The following is a 20,217-nucleotide window of genomic DNA, read 5'->3' on the forward strand; positions in this document are numbered from 1 at the left end:
TTCTCGTAGACAGTTTATTTACAAAGAGGCCAAGGAGCCCCTGGCCACCCCACCCCCTTCCTGAGAAAAACCTGACAGGTGCCCGAAGTTTTGGCTGGAACCAGCAGTGAAGCTGGGGCAGGAGCCCCCACAGGCTGAGCTGGGCCCTGATCTTGGTGCCCGGGCGTCTCCTTGACCCTACAGCTTGGGGTGGGCCTGGGTCCCCTCAGACCCCATTCCAAAGCCAGCTTGAATGGGCCTGACCGTTTCCTTGAGGGCAGGGCTGCTCTGGTCACCGATGCTTGGGGAGGCCTGGGGGTGATGGCGAGGGTCACCCATCTATGTCCCAGCTGAAAAGGTGGTGCTTCACCAGCATGTCCTGAACGCCCTCCTTCAGGGGTTGCTTCTCCTCCTGCACAGGGACAGTCCCTCATGTTCACCACTGGGCCAGCCTGAGTGCTGCTCACAGGCGACGCCAGCACAGGGCCCAGCCCAACAACCCACCTCTCTCTTTGCAGGAAGTTCCCAGTCCTGGGAAAGGCTGAAGGCGAAGCAGCAGAGGACACTGGACACAAGCAGGGGATGTGGTCAGGGGCGCTACCACCCCCACCCCCTCCACGTCCCACCCTGGCAGGCCCCCACTTCTCACCGGAGCTCACACTTGATCTGGACCCAGCCAGGGCTGCGCAGAAAGGACCAGGGCTGGTACCACTTCTCCACGGTGGGCAGGCTGGAGCACAGCACCTCCAGCCACAGGTGCAGGACCTGCTCGCTGGGACAGGACGGTGGGAGCGCTTCCTGACCAGCCCCTCTGGGCACAAAACCCAGCACCCCGCCCCCCAGGACATAGCCACTCACTTGAGCCCCACGCAGATGAGCGAACGGAGCTTGACATCCATTTGTGCATGAGCCGCGTCGTGGGTCACGTTCACGGACTGCACCGCCTGGGAGGTGCCACCGTCACTGAGGTGCCCCTGCTGCCGGCCCCACCACCAGCCCCCACGGCCCCGCTTACCCGGTAGAGCAGCTCCTCCGGGGTCAGGACTTTGCCGTCTTCGTCCAGCCTGCGGGGACAAAGCTGTCAGTGTTGCCCTGTGCGGTGGGCTTGCTGTCCCTCCCCCACGGGAGCCCCCACGGTACCTGTACGTCTTACAGAGCACCAGGCGTGAATATACAGAATCAAAGTCTCTCTCAACCTCCCGGCCAGCTGCCTGGACAACAGCAGGTAATAGGTCAAGCCGCAGGCCCAGCTGGGCAGATCACTGCAGGTCCAGGGGTGCTGGAGCCCTGCCACTGACTCACCTCCTCAATGAACAGCCAGGGGTGACAGGCGCCCCCAAGCAGAGATGGTTTCTTAAGTCCGTGTTCAAACAAGGCCTTGAGGGCCGGGCAGAGGGTCCCTCGCACAAGGTCTGTGACGCCCTCGGTGACCGCGTCATCCCCCGCGACGGAGTACTGATGGGGAGGGGGCAGGGCCTGAGCAGCAGCCGACCTCACCCCCACTGTGTGGCCCACCTGCCCAGGACACAGGCCTGGCAAGGTGGCTGCCCCCAGACCACCTGCCCGGCTTCCTTTACCTCCTTGCTCCGTTCATCCAGGACTTCCACGAACTTGGCTGGAAACCAGCCTGCGGGAGGAGTGGGCCCCTGAGAAGCAGACCTGTTTCCCTGCGACCCGCCCAAGGCAGGTGCCGGGAGAGAGGGGGACCCAGCAAAGGCCGCCTGTCCCCCCAGCCCCTCCCACCTGCTGCAGCCGGCGTCACCTCACCTCGAAGGCCATTCAGCTCCCCCACCCAGCAGTGCTCGTCCTTCTGGGAAATGATCTGTGTGGAGAAAATGCAGCACAAGCGCTCGGGTGGCCCCACCAGTGGCAGCCCAGGGCTGGGGGCCGGACCCCCAGGAGCGGCAGCTACCCACCGTAATGATGTCGTTCTTGCGGAAGCCCAGCTCGTCGTCGTCGTGGCGCTCAAAGTCCAGCAGGGCCTTGGCCCGGCGCCGGTGGCTGCGTGAACAGGCCACGTAGTTCTCATGGTCCCGTTGGTGGCTCTCCATGCTGTAGTCCGGGGTCAGTTCCTGCACCAGTGAGCAGCACCTCAGCCCAAAGTCCTGCCCCCACTCCCTGCCGCGGGGGCTGTAAGGGGAGCCCCTCAGTCGAGCCCCCACGCACAGCCTGGGACTCACCACACTGCAGTTCTTGGGGTCCGTGCACTGGAAGTGGCGAGCTACACGCAGGATGGCTTCCCGGAGGTCAGCCACCAGCTCCGTCTGTTTGATGTTCTTGGCCTTGAGCGCCTCCAGGTCGTCCTCCCCTGTGAGCCCACAGTGTGAGCCCCAGCCCAGGATGTAGGGACTGACCGATGCCCAGTCTGGCCCCCACAGCCATTCTCACCGAAGAGCAGGGAGGTGATGCCGGATTTCCTCCGCTGAGTCCGGCGACGGACAACCTGCGAGGGATGCAGGTCAGTGCAACCCTGGACTGAGATCAGAGCTGGACGTTACATCCAAACCAGCCAAGGCGGGGCGTAGGGGTGCCCATCAGAGTCACAGCAGAGGCAGCCTGCGCCTCCCTCTCCATAGGCCCACCTGAGAGAGGCTGGTGGTGGCGCTCGTCCCCAGGAGCTGGCCCTGGTCTGCCATGAGGTAGGCCAGGTGCTTGCGGCGCTGAGTCTCCACGGCGACGTCAGTGAGGGAGCCAGCCAGCCGCATGGCTTCCCCCAGCAGCTGCTCGGCGTCCTGGATCTGAGACGGGATGTCTGACAGCGTGTTGAAGATGGAGGCCGAGTTCTCCGACTGGATCAGCTCCTCCTCCTGAGCCAGGCAGGGAAGGGGTCACTGGCTGCCCGGGACCCCTTCCTGGAGTGCCAGTGGGGCAGGGTGGGCACCTTGAGGCGGAGCATGCCCAGCGTGGCCTGGAACAGCACCCTGGAGCCCTCGTAGAAGAACAGGTCCCAGAGGCGCAGCAGCAGCCTGACGTGCACGACGCTGGCGAAGGCCGTGAGGAACCAGTGCAGCGTGATCAACGACAGCTCTGTGGACGGGGCCACGCCAGGAGCTCATGAGACTGGAGAAGTGAGGGAGCATGTGCCCCCCAAGGCTGCCAGAGGCCAAGCCTGCTCCACAGGGAGAAAACAGGTGACCACCGAAACTCGGGGTGCTGGGACACTGTCACGGAGCTTTCGCGGCCCTCAAGGAAGGGGGCAGCCCTCACCAATGTCATGCTCCTGAAGCAGTTTGTCCAAGCGAGGCAGGTACTGGACAATGAGGTGGCGCAGGACCCGCTGGTCCGTCTGGACACCCAACAGGGTGGTGCTGAAGTAGGAGGCGGGGAGCAGGTCCTCGACGATGGCGCACATCATCCAGAAGGCGTCCTCCTCCTCCAGGAACAGCAGCAGGCAGGCAGCCACCTGGCAGGGGCGGGACAGGCCTGTACCCTGGTCTCCCCGGGAGTTGCAACATTCTGGGGACTGTCGCCTCATGGGCCATGCACCTTCCTGGGCATCGGTGCCCCTTCCATGGCAGCCCCAGCCTCCTGGGGGCCTCCCACCTCCTGTACCACTGTGCTGGATGGTCACTGGGGGCCTGGAGATGGCCCTTGGGCTTACCCTTCCCCGCCTGGGCTGTGCTCACCATGCCGGTGCCCTGGCAGTAGCCAATCTCAGGGTAGAGCCAGGCCAGTGCACGGAGGACCCTACGTAGGCGTGGCACGCCGATGCTGCCCACACTGGCGAAGCAGGCGTTGCTGGGCATGGTGCGGAGCAGGTCCTTCTCGATCTGTCACAGCCCCCACCCGGGAGCTGTGAGGTGCAGCTGTGGGCACGGGCCCACACCCTGCACGTGTAGACACCATCCCAGGAAGCGGGGTGGCCCCTGGGCAGGCAGCCTCCCCTAGGGCTTCCTGTGGCCACAGCCAGGGCTACTGCTCCACCAGCCCCTCTGGGAACTTACACAGTTCGACCCCAGCCCAGGCGTCAGGCCAGAACAAGAGGTACCCGGGTTGCCCTCACTGAGGCTGTGATTCCTGCGGAAGGTGTTCCGGCCGCCTCACCTGTTTGGCAGCAATGGTCTCGTCATTGGAGCTGTTCTTCACCGCCTCTCGGTACGACAGCTCGGAGCTCCTCTTCTTCTGTAGGGCGCCTGAGAGTCGCATCCACAGCTGGGGGGTGGAGGGTGAGGCTCAGGCTCTGGTGGGGTCCCAGAAGCCCCTGCAGTCTCCCCACCTCACCTGTGGCCTCATGCTGTGTGGGATGCCGGCCAGCACCAGGGAGCGGAGCTTCTCTGAGCGGGGCAGGGAGACGGCGATCTTGTCCCAGGTGAGGTCCCCCACGTCGTGGTTGTGGGTGAATTCCAGGTGGGCCTGCCACCGCAGCCTCTGTGGAGGGTCTTCCACTAGAGACACCCCGAGGAGCTTGCTGGAACTGGGGTCTGCAGCACCATCTGTGGGGTGCGCCCAGGAAGTTGGAGGGAGGTGACTCCCTTCTGAAGTGCAGGCCTGGGTTGTGTGTCTGGTGGCCAGCCCTTCACCTCCGCCTCACCGCTCCTGCCGCGGTTTTTCCCAGACCCACTTAGCCGGGACCTTAGACCCCAGCCCAGCGCTGGGCAGATCCCTTCGGAGCACAGACTGACTCCGCCCTCGGCCTAGCCTGAGCCTGCTTCTTTCATCTGGATCCTGCAGAGCCTTCACACTGTTTGCACAGAGCAATTCAGTGCCCCTCGGGACACCAGCCAGTCCTCCTCTGGGGCCCTGCAGTGCCGCCACCTCACCCAGAGGCTCTCCTGCCCACTGCTTTCCTGCTGTGCCCTTCCCTACAAGCTGGTGCCCACCAAGTCCAGGCCTGCCCCAGGGCCTCTGCATTAGCACACTTACTGGCTTACCTCTTCCCAGCACAGCTAGCCTCCCGCAGTGCTTGGTGAGCGAGGATTCACTTTCCTAGAGCAGATGGGATACACCCCCGATGCCACCTGACCCCCGCTAAAGCCACAGCCTCTTAGCTTTGGTTAATGGCTCACACCCATCTCAAGTATCACTTAGGTAACAAATGTCAAACACTGTCCCACCAAGACAGAGCTCTCCAGCACACTGACAAGGTCCTGTCTCAGGCCCAGCTGAGCTGCTGTTGTCTGCCCGTAAACTAGAGAGCCAGGAACCCTCAGGCCTGGCACCGCCTGGAAATGGGAGAGGCCTGAGGGTGCCTGGCTTGTTAAATTGTCAGTTGTCCCAGAGACAGGCTTTCTGGTTTGCTTTCTCAAAAGCCCCTCTGGCAGCCCAGAGGGTTGTTTATAATAGAAACAGGGCCCTTCCTGGAGGGGGTACACCAGAATGATGGCTGTAAAGCTGTGACATAAATATCTCATGGTAGAGAAGCACAGTGTAAAACTGCTGTGAGATCTTAAATTATGAAAAGCACACAAAGACTCGCAAAGCCAGGAGGAGCATCTGCAGCATCTCAAGTGTAGGATTATGAGCAACTTCTCTACGAGGGCATTCTCGCTTTTACCACACAAGAAGATTAATAACAATTAAAACTCCCAAAGGAACAGCAGCACCCTCGCTGTGGACAGCTCCAAGGGGAGGGGCTGTGTCCCCACCCCCCTGACTAGGGCACAACGGAGCTGCTCAGCACCAGAGATTTGTTGGAGACATCAGGGAGGAGACGCTGTAGCAGTTACACTGTCACCTGCGTTCCTACTTTGATTTGCTGCCTGGCCCCTTTCGCCCTCCTTCCCTGTGGTTCCTGCCAGAAGGTGCCTTAGACCTTAGGGCCTCTGTGGCCGTTTGGCTGGGTGATTCGGAGAAACGTATCCTCCCTCCTCTCTACACGCGCTAATCCTATTAAAGTTCTCGTACACCAAGTCTGCTTTGCCTTCCAACACCTTTGGCAGATGCAAGTTTGGGGTCTCGCCTTCCCGCCTACAGACCAGCTCTGCCCCTCACTCGAGTCAGAGCTCCAGGGGCCGTTGAGCTGCCGCCCACCCTACGGGCTGTGTGGACACTAGGCCCTCACCTTCCTTGTCCACGCGGAAGCCGAACTCGTCATAACGCCACTCTGGTCGCTCCGTTGACTCCTCCTTCTAGAACCAGGATGAGGGGGGGCATCAGGGTCTGGCCACAGGTTCTAGACCAGGCCACCTCCCCTACAGCCTTCTGAGGTCATCCTTCACCTCTGGTTTCCCCGAGAATTTTCCTTTCCTCAGAGGTCAAAAGATATTACTAAGAAAGGAAAGCCAAGCTTTGGGCAACCCTGCATCCCCTCAGCTCTGGGCGCAGTGCTTGGCCTGCTGTGGAAGTGTGCTGATGGGAGTGCCAGGGAGCCTGGAGCAGTGCATTCCCCTTCGGAGCCACAACCCAGCACAGAGCTGCTGCTGTTGGCCAGGGCCTACCTGCGTGTATTTGGCCAGGATCTCTTGGGGCCACATGCTCGGAGTCAGGGCTGAGAAGGGGCCACTGGCAGGAGGTATGTGGGTCCCTAAAATCAACAGGAGATGAGAAAATGCAGAGCCTTCAGGGGTGGGAATTCAAGCCTGGTACCTCCCAACCCCTCTTCCCCGAGGAGGGTCGGAACCACGTGAAATGAGATGGGAGCACAGGCGTAACATAGCCAGACTTCATCTCGCCGCCGCCTCTACCGAGGCTCTGCACGCTGGGAAGAGGACAGAGACTCAGGAAAAGCAGGCCGCTGAGCAGGGAGGGAAGGTTCAGCAAACTCCACTTTCGCGTCTCTTATACGGAAGGTGTTGGGCCGCCCCTCAAGGCCTGCACCTACCTGACATCCTGGACAGGCAGAGCTTGCAGACCCACGCTCCGCGTTTTCCTAGGCTAGTGTCTTCCCAGCTGCAAGCCTCTCAAGTTTCATGGGGTCCAGAAACATCTGCCCTGGGGGGAGAGCAGAGGGTACATCATCCTAAAGCTCCTTTCTTGGTCTGACCCACACCCCGAGTACTGGCCCCTTACACCTGAAAGAGCGAGCTACCTTGCTCAGCATTTCACCGGAGAAGATTCAGCTTGAAAAAGCTGGTAAGTTCCTGTTCCCAAAAAATCTGTGAGCCAGGGGTGGGGAGGTGGGGGCCACCTGGCTTCCCTGTTATTAAGGCTGGATGGACTCAGACGGACTTCGATGCCCTATGCTCAGGCAAATGTTTCTTTAAAACAGAAAAATGCAATCAAAACTGGTTATGACGCAAACCTCTGAATAGGTTTCCGTAAGGCAGAATTTTGAGTAATAATTTAGAGATGGACCTAGGTGCAGGCATGTGAAAAAATCCATTTTCTTTGAAGACATATTTGCAAACTTGGAGGCAAGAGTGTCATCTTGTCGCTCCTGAGGCAGCTCAGCCAGGACACTCCCTCCTCCTGCCCCACACACCCAGGCCACTCCAGGCGGGCTGGTGCCACCTGCTTGCAGACCAGCCAGCTAGCACCAGGCCACTGCACCATGTGTAGTTTGAACTGGCATGTTGGCTGGGCAGAACATTCTGGTAGGAGGACCGGACTAGAAGTTTTTAAAAATCATCTTACTCAAGCCTCATGACACACGTGAGGTGCTTCCTTACACGAAGCCTAGAGAGACTGCCAGCCTGTAGGGTGCGTGAGTGAACCAGGCTTCCGGTGCCTTGTGGCCGTCACCTGCTGCCCCTTGGTGCAGACACAAGAGGTGCGGGCGATGGTGGGCACCTGGTCGGGGTCATGCGGATGGGCGACAGCTACGAGCGGCCCAGCAGCGTGGCTACAGAAGCAGCAAGACCATGGGACGACACGATAGGGCCAGAGAGCCCAGAGAAAGCTCAAGGTTTGCTGGGGGCCCAGAGGCTTGCCAGGTCCCCCTGCAGGCCTGGGTGTCCCACAATGTAGTTTTCTAAATAGATTCAAAAAGCACGCCCTCCCGAAACACCACACCCTCCAGTCTCCTGTCCACTCGCGAGCTGAAGCAAAGGCCAGCAGCCACTCAGCGGGCAGCCTGTGTGGGACCAGCCTGGGAGGCGCGCTCAGAGCCTCAGCCCGTTGGATTCAACCCAGCTCTGCTGCTCGCCCTTGCTATGACTGGGCAGGCCCAATCATTTTAAGTCTCACTTTTCTCGGCTGCCGCTGTGATGATGCACTGCCTCTGCTCTTTCCTTACCCTAGGAGGCCTGCGCATCCAGTCATGAGCGCTAGGTCTCTTCTGGCCATAACGGGCCAGCAGGGCCTACTTTTGTGGTGGTTATGAAGTTAAAGGAGCGCGCTAATTAGGGCTTCAGCACAGCACTAAGTCACGGATATTAGAGTGGTCCTGGTATTTTCTAGATACAGCCTGCTAGTACCTGGGCCTGTATGTACCACACAGGCACACACAGCCTTGCCAGGTGGCTGACGTTCATCCAGTGCAACCCACACAAGCGACCACACAACAGGGTTCACACAACCCGTGCCCGTGTGACACCGGGAAGACGCCACAGCCACCACCCGGAATAGGCGGCTGTTCCTTCACGCAGGGCAGAGGCAGGGAAGGATGCAGGGGTGCCTGTCCTGGAGAAAAGGAGCCGTCCAGTGTGCAAGCTGAGGCACAGGGAGGCTATTCCAGTAGGTGGCTCCCCGTCCTGACCTAAGCATGCGCTCCCACTGCCCCCTCAGCCACTAGGATGTGAGCACCACAGGGACCCCCAGGGGCATCCCCCAGTCAGGTGGTGCAGGTGAAGGCAGAGGTATCAGAGGGGCTTCCTGGGTCACGTGGTCAAGCAAAGCTCTGTGAGGAGACGTCAGAACCCAGGAAAGGGGACCCAGCAGGCCTTTGAGTGGGGCCTTGTCACACCAATGGGAGGGAAAAGGTGGGGGTGCAGCAGGGGTGCTGGAGAGCCTCGCACCACAGGGACCTGGCGCCTTACTTTCTGGACCCCCTGGGCCATTACAGGGGTGGCTCAGCACAGCGGAACCTGAACCCACCCGAGGTGTGAAAGCTTTCTGGCTGCTGCGCTGGGGAGACCCAGAGATGAGGCGGCTTCACACGGCTCTGGGCATGTCCAGTCCCCACAACGCTGGGAGGACAGACCACAGACCCACCTCTCTCAGCAGCTCCCTCTTCCCAGCAGAAGCCGGATGTTGCAGCACTGCAAACTGGACGGTCAGGTTTTTCCTGCCCCAGGTTGCTATAGAAACCACCCTACAAGTGGTGACGGGAGCTGGGGCTGGCCCTGCGCACTCCTGCAGTCAGAGGTGGGCTGAGAACACTGTTGATAAGCAGCCCTGGAGGGGCACGACTGAGGTGCTCAAGAAGGAGTTTTTTAGAAATTAAATGTACAGTCTTCTCCCCTAGTTTGCCAGTCCTGTACTTCCTAACCAATGTTGGTTATAAAGACAATCAGATGTCCCTGGAGACCCACGCATGTCCTGCAGCTCTAGGAGGCCCAGCCCGCGAGTGGTCAGAGTGCAGACCTGGCGGCAGTGCAACTCCTGCAGATGGGAGCAGGGTGGGAACCGTGGCCTTGAGCTGGCATGAGGGGTCTACCTGAGGGCTCTTAACAAGGGGAAGGAAAGAGCAGCAGGCTTCATCCCGGCCCTCCTGTGGGGCCCCTCCCTTCCTCAGCACACCTCTAGACGTGGGGGCACCCCTCAGCCTGTGCTCCTCTCCCTCAGGGCTATTTCTGGGCAACCGTGGGTTCTGTCAGCGCCTCCACAACCACCTGTCCACACCTTCCAGTGGCAACACCTTTCTCCCTTCGGCTCCTACTGGCTTCAGTGTCTCAGGTGCACTTCCCATCCCTCCAAGCCTGCTCTGCACACAAATGACTCGCCACGGGAGACAGTCGCTCTACCACGCCACCTGCTGCTGCTCTCTGCAGTCCTGCTGCCGCCCCGGCACTGTCCAAACACGCTTACTTCCTGTCCCTGTTCTTTGGCCTCAAATTCTCCTTATCCTACCCACACACAAAGCCTCAAGGCACATGACCCAGGTCAGAGGAAGAAGCCTTCTCCCAGGTGACATCTCCTGGGTGTCAGGCCTGGTACATGCACCTTGTCCCCTCGGAGCCGAGCGTAGCTCCCCCTCTGCTGACAGCACGACAGAGCAACCAGGACACCCGAGGACAGGCCATGTGGTTTCTTATATCACCGGCCTCAGGGGGTTGGGGCCATGTCATGAGGGCCCTGGACAAGCACCGCTAGAAGCCACATCAGTGAAGGGAAACAGTCCCCCGGTCCAACACCAACATCTGTCTGAGGCAACACGGGCCTCTCGCACCAGCTGAGTCTCCCAACTCAGTCTCCGAGATGCTCCTGAGTTTCTGATCTGCAGACGCCCTGGGCTAGTAAGTGATTCCTGGTCTTCACATACTAAGTTCTGGGTGCTGTGTTACACACCAATAAGTAACTAAACCTTCACGATTCTCCTCTGCCTTCCATGGAGGTTCATTCTGCTGCCCATAAAGCCCTGGAAAAGGCTGCCGATGCCCTTGGCTCATAGGGCTTTGTCCCTTAGTCTCTCTCTGGCCTGTCCCCACCAGCTGGACAGCGTCTTGTACCTGACACTCAAGCTAAGCGAACATCTGCTAGATGAACTAGACCGATGAGCGAATGGGCAGCAACTGAGAGAAAAGTCAGCAAAAGCCATGCTTCCCGCCGGGTAGTAGCAGCAGCCGGCACGTGCTTCCTGCTCGAGCTCCCTGCTCCTGCACTGTTCCGGAGGCCTTGGCTTCCCTGGCTAAGCTGACGGGTCCTGACCAACCTTAACACGCAGCAGGAAGCGGGCCAGACTGGGGGAGGCGTCTGCCTCAGTGGCCTGATGGTGCCCTCTTAGAGATTCTCAACCAAGGAGGGCCATCCCTGGGGGTGGGGAGCACACATGTAAGTATGTATATGTTGTATGGTCACGTGTGTGCACACATACATAATTTTTTAAAATAAAATGCCAAATGCTTACAAAAATTAGTTTTTGTAGTAAAATAACCTGTTAAATGGGATTTTCTTTGGAATACCCATAAATATTTTCATACCCTTTGGCCCAGTAACTATCCTTCTGACAATTTATTGTAAAGAAATAACCTAATAGAAGCAAAAACGTATACTACAGCATTAAAAATACAACAAAAAATTTAAAATAATCTAGGCTCTCCCTGGTGGCACAGGGGTTAAGTCTCAGCACTATGAAGCTGTCCACAGTCACTGCAGCATGGGTTCGATCCCCAGCCAGGGAGTGACCCACATGACTCTTCTGTCCTCCCCACCTCCACACTCCCCCTCCCCCTTAGCAGTGCATTTCAGTAGATCCGCGTGTTCTGCTCCCCTCTCGGTCTCTGGTGAACACCTCCTCCCCCAAATATCAGTTCATGAATGGATAAACAAAATATGTGCATCCTAACAATGGCATCTTCTGAAGCCTGCAAAGGGACGATGCAGACACATCAGTGACTGTCTCCCCCCACAATGAGAGAAGCCAGTCCCAGAAGCCCACACACATTACCACTGCAGAGACCAGAGGTAAGTTAGGGGCTCAGGGGACAGCTGGGGAATGAGTATGGGGTTTCTTTCTGGGATGACAAAAATAGCATGAAATTAGACAGTGGCGATGATTGTACAAGACAGTCAAATTGACTAAAAGCCTCTGAACTGTATACTTCAAAAGGGGTGACTTTCACACTGCATGATACTCCCTGAGTTAAAAAAAAAAATAGAGTTTAAATACTAGAGACATGAGAACATGTACTCTGGGAGTTTTATTGTAGCCTCTTGCCTTCCCTTTAATCTCACCCTCTTCCAATCACCTCAACTATCCATCCCCACAAGGATTCAATGTTTACACAAAACCAAGGACAGCAAAGGTGAAAAAACAGGCACAAACTATTAGGAACAGCTTATCTACAGCCACGAAAAGGTCCCTCTCCCAAGTGTGTCTGACACTACACTAACCCTGCTTAGCAGGAATTTCACTTCTTTAGCAACCTGTGAAAGCAGACACTTCCTCAGCTGCTGAAAGGTGAAGTTTACTTTTCAAGTCACCATAACGAGTCCCTCTAACAGTCTTAGGTAATTGCTGTAAAGAAGGAATCACTGAAACTCAGGTTTCCAACTCACTATTTTGTCTAAGTCTGGACAATGCAGGTGCTCTGCCACATGCCCCATCAAAGCCCAGTAACTTCCCCATCCCACAACCCCCCTCCCCCCCCAGAAAGAGCCATGAAAAGCAGTCTAAAGGAAAAGGGGTGCTTACAAACCAGAACAGCACAGCAACATGCAGGTATTCTCCAAGTGAAAAAGCGATTGTGAAAAGGCCATTTCCAAATCTGCCTTCACCAAAGTGCCTCCACATCCCCTGGGTTTTCTCCCCAAGCCAGGCAGACGTCCGGTCCCCAGCCACACCAGAGCCATGGGCAGGTGGTCCCCAGCCACAACAGCACGGTGAGCAGGGCCACTGCGGGCAGGGCCCCCAGAGTGCAGGTTCCCATCTTTCTGGGCATAGCTCATAGAAGCACAGGTAAGATGTGAGCATACAGGACAAATTTAAGTTGTAGCAAAACAAATTTAAGCTCTAGGTCATAAGATAATGTTTAGATTATAAATAGTCACTGGGTTATCACAGGAAAGGAATTTTTGGGCTCGCCTTTGAGTTTTGTAACTATACAAGCATTAATGGAAAACAAAATTTTAAAAGCTTCTGCCCTCAGCCCATGCTTGGTCCACGAAGTGGGCAACAGCTGGTGCTCTATGGGCCAGAGACTATATCAGGTCTGACCCCACCCTCTGCACCAGCAGCACTTCCCGACAGAGGTCACTGGAGGAGGGGCCCTGGCTCAGGCCTTTCTGGCTGCTCTCTCCAGCCTTCTCTCCCAACTCCCCTGCTCGCCTTGCCCATACTCTCCTCAGCCCCAGCATCTCTACAGACACCCCACCTGCCTGAGGAGCACTCCAGTCCAGTGCAGTCTACTTCCTGGGGTCCCCACATTCGGCATTACAACCTACCTGCCCACCTTCCTGCCAGAACTGGGCAGCAAGGATAATGGATGCTCCCTTATCATCTCACCTGCATCCTGCAACTCTGAGAGGTCTTTCCTCATGTTTTTCGAAACTTCCCTTTTTTCCTTCAACCTGTGGCTACCTTCCAGCCAGAGCCATCCCATTTCTCCCAGTCATGGCTACTCCAAGTCTTTTAGCTGGGGTCTCCCTGTGGTCCTGGCCCTCCTAGTCCCCTGGACGCAGCAGTGTAAAATCTTTCAAAAAGCAACTGATGCCTTCCTTCTCCTCTTTAAACCCCTGTTTTTTCCTTTGACTGACTTTATGGAAAACTCCAAATTTGTGACCCTGGCTTCTTGGACCCTGCAGCCTAGTAGCCTGGGCCTATACCCAGCCTCGCTGCTCAAACCTACCGTTCACCATCCTCTGGCTCCAGCCCCAGCGCAGGAAGCCATTACTCAGCGCTGTGAGAAGAAAGTCTCTAAACCTGGCCCCTACCAGCTGAGGGTGCTGATCTTCACAGCTGCTCCCCATCCAGCCACCCAGCCATTCTCACTGAAACATGATCAGATTCACATCACCACTACCTCCCTCAGTGCCAAAGAAGCCTGAGGTCTGACCACAATATCCAAACTGTCAACTGCCCGGTCTCCCCCAAAGCGGCATCAGCAGAGGCACAGAATGACTCCAGGGGTTGCTTGCCTGAGTGCCCCATTGTTCCCAGTTTACAGCAGTTTACTGCTTTCCCTTCCCTGAGGCAGGATTTTCTGTGACCAGAGATTGTGTTCCTTTAAGCAGGATCCTGGCATGGCTGTGCAGGCGGAGACCATGGGAACATAGACCGTGCCCTGGAATCCCACCGGCCGGCAGCAGGGCACACCAAGCTCTCTGGGGCAGACTTCCAATTCATGCGCACCCTCTGGGTCTTCACACAGGATAATTAAACATCAGCGGCTAACAGTCACTTCCTTTAGTCCCTCACAGGCTCATTCCTTTAGGATTTATGCCTGGCAGTGAAAAAGAAAGCAAACACAAAGCTTTCCACCTGAACCTTCTGCCATTCTACAGAGGGAGGGAGGCACAAGAACCCCCTTGATAGTAGAAGTGAAATGGATGATGGTTAACTACACCCAACTCAACATTCTAGGTCTTGAGAAACAACAGATAAAGGATTTAGGTGGAAAAATAAAGCTCCTTGAGGAATCACTGGCAATAAGCCAACTAAGAAATTCATACGTGGGGCTTCCCTTGTGGTGCATGGGGCTATATCAGCACTATGGAGCTATCACCAGCCACTGCAGCATGAGTTCGATCCCTGGCCAGGGAGGGACCCATAAGCGCAGCAGACCTCTCCTGTCTCCCCGATAACCCCCTCAGAAGTATGTCCGTCATTTCACCTGTTCTGCTCCCCACTCTGTCTCTGATGAATCCTCTCACCCCACCCCTACAACACACACTTCTGGGCTACACCCTAACTCTTATATGCACAAATAAATACATCCTTAAAAAAATCCACCTGTAAAGTTTTTAATTAACATTGGAGTTCAAGGCACTCAAAAGAAGCAGGTCATAAATAGAGCACACCGAGTCCCACTCCCCTCCTAACTGAGCCACAGAGGTCAATAAGTCTTCTCATTACTTGGCCATACTGTCTTACATAATCACTGGGAGTTTGTGATGTGCAGACATGAAAATACCTACATAAGACACCTAAAGTGTGGAGACTCACTTTTATTTTCTTTGGGCTGGTCAGTGGATGGAGATGCCCCAGAGAGGTGCCAGTGAAAGGTGGAAAAACAGTATTTATTGAGCATTCACCCTACTGCTACACACTCCCCATTTTACACCTGGCAAAATCAGGGCACCGAGAGATGGAGCCCTGGCCCCACTGAGCAAGACTGACTCCTCAGCAGCCCTCGTGCACAGCTGTAGCTGTCAATTCTGCAGCACAATTTGCAGGGAAAACAGTGAAGCTACTGTGTAGGACACACCTTGACTTGGAGTCTGGAGCCCAGTGGGAACCAGTGAATTAAAATATAACACAAGAAAAGAAGTATCAATCTCTGTGAAAATGCCAGACGAAAAGAGACTTTAGGAGACAATCGGCAGACATGAGAGCAAGTGACGCCAACGGACACGTACCTGTGTCTGCAGCGCAGGCACCACCCCAAAAGTCTCAGTTCGCTCCCTCTCATTTTTTCATAAGGGAACTTTGAGGCCAAAGAATTGAAAAGACTTGACTTATAGCTGTACTGAGGCAGTGACACAGTCTGACCAGACGTTTCCTATTACCACTATTTCAACCTAAAAAATAAATCAAAAACTTGGGAAAAGGGGCAAACAGGAGGGGGCAAAGCCAAGTTGTTACCCCCAGATCTGCTGCATGAAGTGGGGCCTCAGCCTAACTACAAGAGAGGGTGTTCACAGCACGGTGCTATTCTACCACAACCACGTAAGAAAAACTCACGTGGCGCTTTACAAAGGCAAAGCTAGCTGCAGCAGCTGGCTCTGTGGGGGTGGGTATCAGCCCAAAATTAGGGGTCTGGGGAGTAGGTTCTTGATGGCGCCCCTTACCTGTGTGACCTGAGTAAGTGTCTTACTGTTCTATGACTGTTTCTTCACCTAAACTGGGTATAATGTCAGAAATACAGAGGGTGACTGTGAAGACTGAACTAACTTACGAAAAGCTCTCAGAACTGGGCCTAGTATACTTGTGTCATCATGAGTGCGGTGGGAATGGCAGGTTCCCAATTTTAAAGATAAGGACAATGAGGCATTAGGACTTGTATTAAAGTTTCAGTTTAAAGTGGTAGAGGCAGAATTTGAACTTGACTGCAAGTGATTCTAATTATAAATTACACTGACTCAGAAGTTAAAAAAGGTGGTGGGGGAGTACTTGGACTTTAACCCTATCCTCAAGTCACACAAATTAAGGATATTTACAAATGAAACTCAAACAGAAGAAGCAATAAAATCTGTAGTTTTATTCTTCAGAAGGTTAGCTAACTAGGTAGACTAACTAGGTAGCAAGAGAGGATCCTAGAAACATTCTGTTAAGAAAAAATAAAATCTCTTAGCTCTAGCTGGAAATCAGACTCGTCCTAAGAACCGGACTTGTGATGACTGGGCTTTATCTTTCGATCTCACTTCTGATGTTACACCTATTTTACCAATAGCATGTAATGACTGCAAAGAAATTAGTAACTTTCCAGGGTCTCCCTGGTGGCACAGGGGTTAAAGTCAGTGCTACCAAGCTATCAGCAGCCACACCCTGGCCAGCAAGCTGACCCACATGGCACAGTGGACCTCACCTGTCTCACCCAAAAAACACACATCCACAAAACCTACATCTCAAACAGAGGAAGGAGTGTGTGATTCACGCAGGAGAAGCATAACGTGAGCAGGCACCTATGCGCCTAAAGGGGCTTATTAAGACTCAACTGCAGCACACCAAGGTTAATAAAGGGTTTATTTACAAAAGAAGAGGACACCCAGCCTTGTTTCCGTAGTGTAGTGGTTATCATGTTCGCCTCACAAAAGAAGAGGACATGAAGAATTTTGGGAAAAAGAGGAGGAGGTAAGTTGGTTGTGGTTGACACAGCTATGCAACGTCTATCGTCTGACAGATTCCGGGTAGATTGGGAAAAGCTCTGAAAAATCAGACTTTCCACTGCGAACTTATGTTATGACCTCCCTTTTTTGTATCATCGTAATATCAAAATATTCTGAGCAACTTTCAGCTTATAATTGGATTACCTCAGCTGCAGAAGGCCTGCCTGGCCCTGACAAGCAAGCCCTGCACCAGGGTGAGAAATTCCTCTGAAGTCAAAAGTGACTTGACAACTGGCTGATCAATAAAAGCAAAAGGGCTGTTTCTGCAAAGTCTCTCACAGCTGATGGAGGAAAACCCAAATCTTATCATTCTACTATCTCACCTAGCCTTCTATTCAGCTTCTAAAGAATTACTCAAACTTCCTACTATCTGGCCTTTAGATGTGGAAATTCATCCAGGTTGCCTGTTTTAGAGCTAGCCAGGTTTTCTAACTGCTACACTTCAAAGGAATTCACAAAAGTCTTCTGGCTAGTCTTTCAGGATTCTACTATCCAGTCTTTAATACGGAAATTCACCTATGTCTCCTATTCAGAGCAAATTACGCTTCTACTGTTTAGACCTCAAGGAAACTCAAAAACCAAGGAAACTCTACTGTCTAGACTCAAGGAAACTTAAAAACCTTTTAACAAGTTTTTTCAAAGAACTTTTCCGAAATTTGATTTGCAAGAAATTTCCTCTTCCTGCCTCCCAGGATGTCTCAGGTAGAAAAAAAAAAAAACCCATTATGTAGTAGATAAGGTTTAAGAGACTATTTTAAAATCTTTTTTTTTGTTGTTAGATTTATTTATTTATTCATACAGAACTAGGGTACAGGCTAGAGATGTGGAGGGTGAGAGGATTCACCAGGGACAGAGTGGGGAGCAGAACAGGAAGATGGACGAAGTACACTGCTGGGGGGAGCAGCAGGCGGGTCAGGAGAGGTCTGCCGCTTCATGTGGTCACCTCCGGGGCAGGCGGGGTTCGAATTCATGGGGAAGTGGCTTAAGCTTCTTAGTGCAGGGCTTTAACCCGCTGCGCCACCAGGGAGGGCCCAAGAGACTTTATTTTAATCAATCTTCACTATAGTAATATCAGTCTTCAACTTTGTGCATCTATGTACCTGTTTTTAACCTTGATTGATTTTAGAATGTTATAATCTCAAGTAAAGGTCAAAACGACCCCAGACTATTCTTAGAAAAAAGGTGATTGTGATCTCAGCCCATTTCATATGCTAATGTCATCCCTCTGCCGGCTTGAAGTGTATAAAATAAACCTCTGCTGAAGGCAGAGCAGGAAGACTTGCACCCAACTCCGACTCCCGTGTCTTTCTCACTCCCACTCCCCCCCTTTACTCCCCAATTTTTGGAATCTCTGCTCACTGACTCGTTCCCACCTTGAGACCCTGCCTGTTCCGCCCCCCAATAATCCGTGATCAGGGGCAAAGTCTCCGACAGTTGGTGATGATTCCAGTTCTGCTGACCTGGAACCCCACTAGCATGCTGAGGGGTGGCGAAAAGCTGTGTCAAGCACCAAGCCAAGAGGCCAAGAGACCCTCCAAGGCCTACATGCGTGGTTTTATACCTAACCTGGCTGCTTAACTCCACCTCAGGTCCCAGCAATTTTCCCTTGGTGATGGTGGGTTTTGTAGTTCCTGACTTAATCGCAGGTCTGGGGTGGGGGTGGGGTCCACACAACCTGCACCTGTTAGTTAATTCAGGACATCCTTACACCTAACAATAGGAAACAGGTGGTGAAAAGATAAAGGCCCTATTTTATGGAGTTTAGGCCTTGAGCAGGCTATTAAGAGAAGTGGTGAAGGCCTACTTTCGGTGACTACGGAGCTTTCACTGTGTCTTTCAGCTATTCCATCTTTCACTGGAACACTAACCCTTGAAACCCACACCACAGTGAGGAGTCCTGACAGCACTGACTGGAACCATGAGGGTCTCCCTCACTTTCTCAGTGAGGAGTTCCTCCCCCAACTCCCAAGAGTGGAGACTGGTGTCAGCAGTTAACACATCTTATTGACAAATATGCAATTCTTCTCTCCAAGAGTCCCCAGGCTTCTTCAGGGAAGCACCAGTCAGTGGTGTTTGGTCAGTGGTGCCTGGGAGATGGTGCTCACTATAGCATTCCACAGATGCAGAGGGCACTCATGAGAGCAGTTTCAATGGTGCTGAGGGTGGAAGACTGGCTGCAATGAATGAAGGAGTAAACAGAGAGGCAGAGCTTGCTTTTTAAGAACCCCTAGAAAGGAAAAGAAGAAACTAGTAGTTTGATCCTGTGATCACAGGAAAGCTTTCTATTTTTTTAAGAACGACATGAAGGTCTGTGGGTCACGTCGCACGGCACAGAACAAAAAGCAGGGGTGCAGGTGGGTTTGAATTGCTGGTCCCGTGACCACTGTGCAGGCAGCTCACTTAACCTCTATACCTTCCACGTAACCGCAAGTACAAGACGGGACACCCCACCTTACTGTGACTAGCACAGCTTTTGGCAACAAGACATTCAGTAAGTGGAGCCGCGACTACAACTGCATGAGGAAGCCTGGACGCTTGGTCTGACCCCTCGGCTGAGGTGTCCGGTTTTCCTGCCCCAGGCTACGTGTAATGGGGGATGGCAAAGAAATAGGGTCCTATTTCTTCCGTCTGACCGCCTGCACAAGCTCATGAATGGCAGCTGTGGAAAATTACCGATGTCACCAACGGAGACAATCTGGAGATTAGGCAGACGGAAGTGATGTTAAATCAGCAAATTCTGGGCTCTTGCCAAAACCCTCCGTGGCAACTAAGAAAAACTGAAAACGCACACACTGGGGACGCTTCAAGTTTCCAAGCCAAAGGCGCTCCCACCAGAGCCAGCGCAGGACAGGCGGCCAGTGAGGACAGCCTGGCCTCCAGGCTCCTAACCTCACTCACCCCTTTCTCTCAACCGGCCCCGTCCCCGAGTTCGCCCTTTTGTTACTGGACACTTCTACCGCACCCTTTAATGTCCTGGTCAGCCATTCACCTGTTGCCCACACCTGCGTCCAGAAACGCCAAGTGCCGGACCCCAGCCCCACCCCAGCGTCCCAGGGGTCTGGGAAGACGCTGAAGGGGCCGTGCCGGGAGGCTCCGTTCACTGCGGACTCCACGGGACGCAGGGGAAAGCCACCGACCTTCTGGAGTCAGTTACAAACTCATCTCGGAGAACGACACAAATACGTGAAACTAAGAGACGCAAGTCTTCAGAGTCCCAGGGAGAACCGCCAGCGGAGACGGGAGGAAGGGGAGGGAACACACGTGGCGCCCAGACGCTACATCACAAACAGAACCCCAAGCCGTCGGGTCGAAGCTGAAACCCCTCGTCACCGGAGTCTGCTCAGGGCTTGGCTGCACCAAGCGCGAGAAAGGGCCCGCCACAGGCCCACAACGCCCACGACCCCCGGCACGAGCAGCCCGAGCGGGACGCCCCGCCGGCTCGCGCAGAAACGCCCCCCGCAGCGCCCGCGAACCCCCCGCCAGGCTTCTCCAACTGCGGGACTCGGCGCGCCCCCACCCTCGCTCTCCCGCGAGCCCAGCGCCCGCCTCGCTCTCCCGCGCCCGCCTCGCTCTCCCGCGTCCAGACGCAACACTCTCACAGCGCCGGCCAGGGCCGGCCCGAGCAGCCCGAGCGGGACGCCCCGCCGGCTCGCGCAGAAACGCCCCCCGCAGCGCCCGCGAACCCCCCGCCAGGCTTCTCCAACTGCGGGACTC

The 20,217-nt window shown here is 54.8% G+C and overlaps 2 protein-coding genes across 2 annotated transcripts in view; one reads left to right on the forward strand and one right to left on the reverse strand.

Annotated features, from left to right (window-relative positions):
- Positions 1 to 581, forward strand: part of MKL1 (megakaryoblastic leukemia (translocation) 1) — a 148,132-nt gene extending 147,551 nt beyond the window's left edge. The window contains exon 19 of the mRNA XM_012735117.1: positions 498 to 581. The gene's annotated coding sequence lies outside the window, so the exon portion shown is untranslated. The remainder of the gene's footprint in view (positions 1 to 497) is intronic.
- The window catches only part of SGSM3 (small G protein signaling modulator 3), a 20,524-nt gene continuing 318 nt past the window's right edge, over positions 12 to 20,217 (reverse strand). Inside the window, exons 2-22 of the mRNA XM_012720278.1 lie at positions 6,740 to 6,849; positions 6,357 to 6,442; positions 5,981 to 6,047; positions 4,201 to 4,412; positions 4,024 to 4,131; positions 3,606 to 3,749; positions 3,187 to 3,382; positions 2,861 to 3,006; positions 2,562 to 2,786; positions 2,368 to 2,422; positions 2,160 to 2,287; positions 1,896 to 2,051; positions 1,747 to 1,801; positions 1,557 to 1,606; positions 1,282 to 1,434; positions 1,120 to 1,190; positions 995 to 1,043; positions 838 to 923; positions 629 to 751; positions 484 to 544; positions 12 to 391 (exon numbers count right to left, since the gene is read on the reverse strand). Of these exons, the coding sequence (XP_012575732.1) occupies positions 311 to 391; positions 484 to 544; positions 629 to 751; positions 838 to 923; positions 995 to 1,043; positions 1,120 to 1,190; positions 1,282 to 1,434; positions 1,557 to 1,606; positions 1,747 to 1,801; positions 1,896 to 2,051; positions 2,160 to 2,287; positions 2,368 to 2,422; positions 2,562 to 2,786; positions 2,861 to 3,006; positions 3,187 to 3,382; positions 3,606 to 3,749; positions 4,024 to 4,131; positions 4,201 to 4,412; positions 5,981 to 6,047; positions 6,357 to 6,442; positions 6,740 to 6,746 (2,259 nt within the window). The 5' untranslated portion in view covers positions 6,747 to 6,849 and the 3' untranslated portion in view covers positions 12 to 310. The remainder of the gene's footprint in view (positions 392 to 483; positions 545 to 628; positions 752 to 837; positions 924 to 994; positions 1,044 to 1,119; positions 1,191 to 1,281; positions 1,435 to 1,556; positions 1,607 to 1,746; positions 1,802 to 1,895; positions 2,052 to 2,159; positions 2,288 to 2,367; positions 2,423 to 2,561; positions 2,787 to 2,860; positions 3,007 to 3,186; positions 3,383 to 3,605; positions 3,750 to 4,023; positions 4,132 to 4,200; positions 4,413 to 5,980; positions 6,048 to 6,356; positions 6,443 to 6,739; positions 6,850 to 20,217) is intronic.

This window comes from Condylura cristata, unplaced genomic scaffold (assembly GCF_000260355.1).
Source record: "Condylura cristata isolate star-nosed mole 26May11 unplaced genomic scaffold, ConCri1.0 scaffold00004, whole genome shotgun sequence".
NCBI lineage: Eukaryota > Metazoa > Chordata > Mammalia > Eulipotyphla > Talpidae > Condylura > Condylura cristata.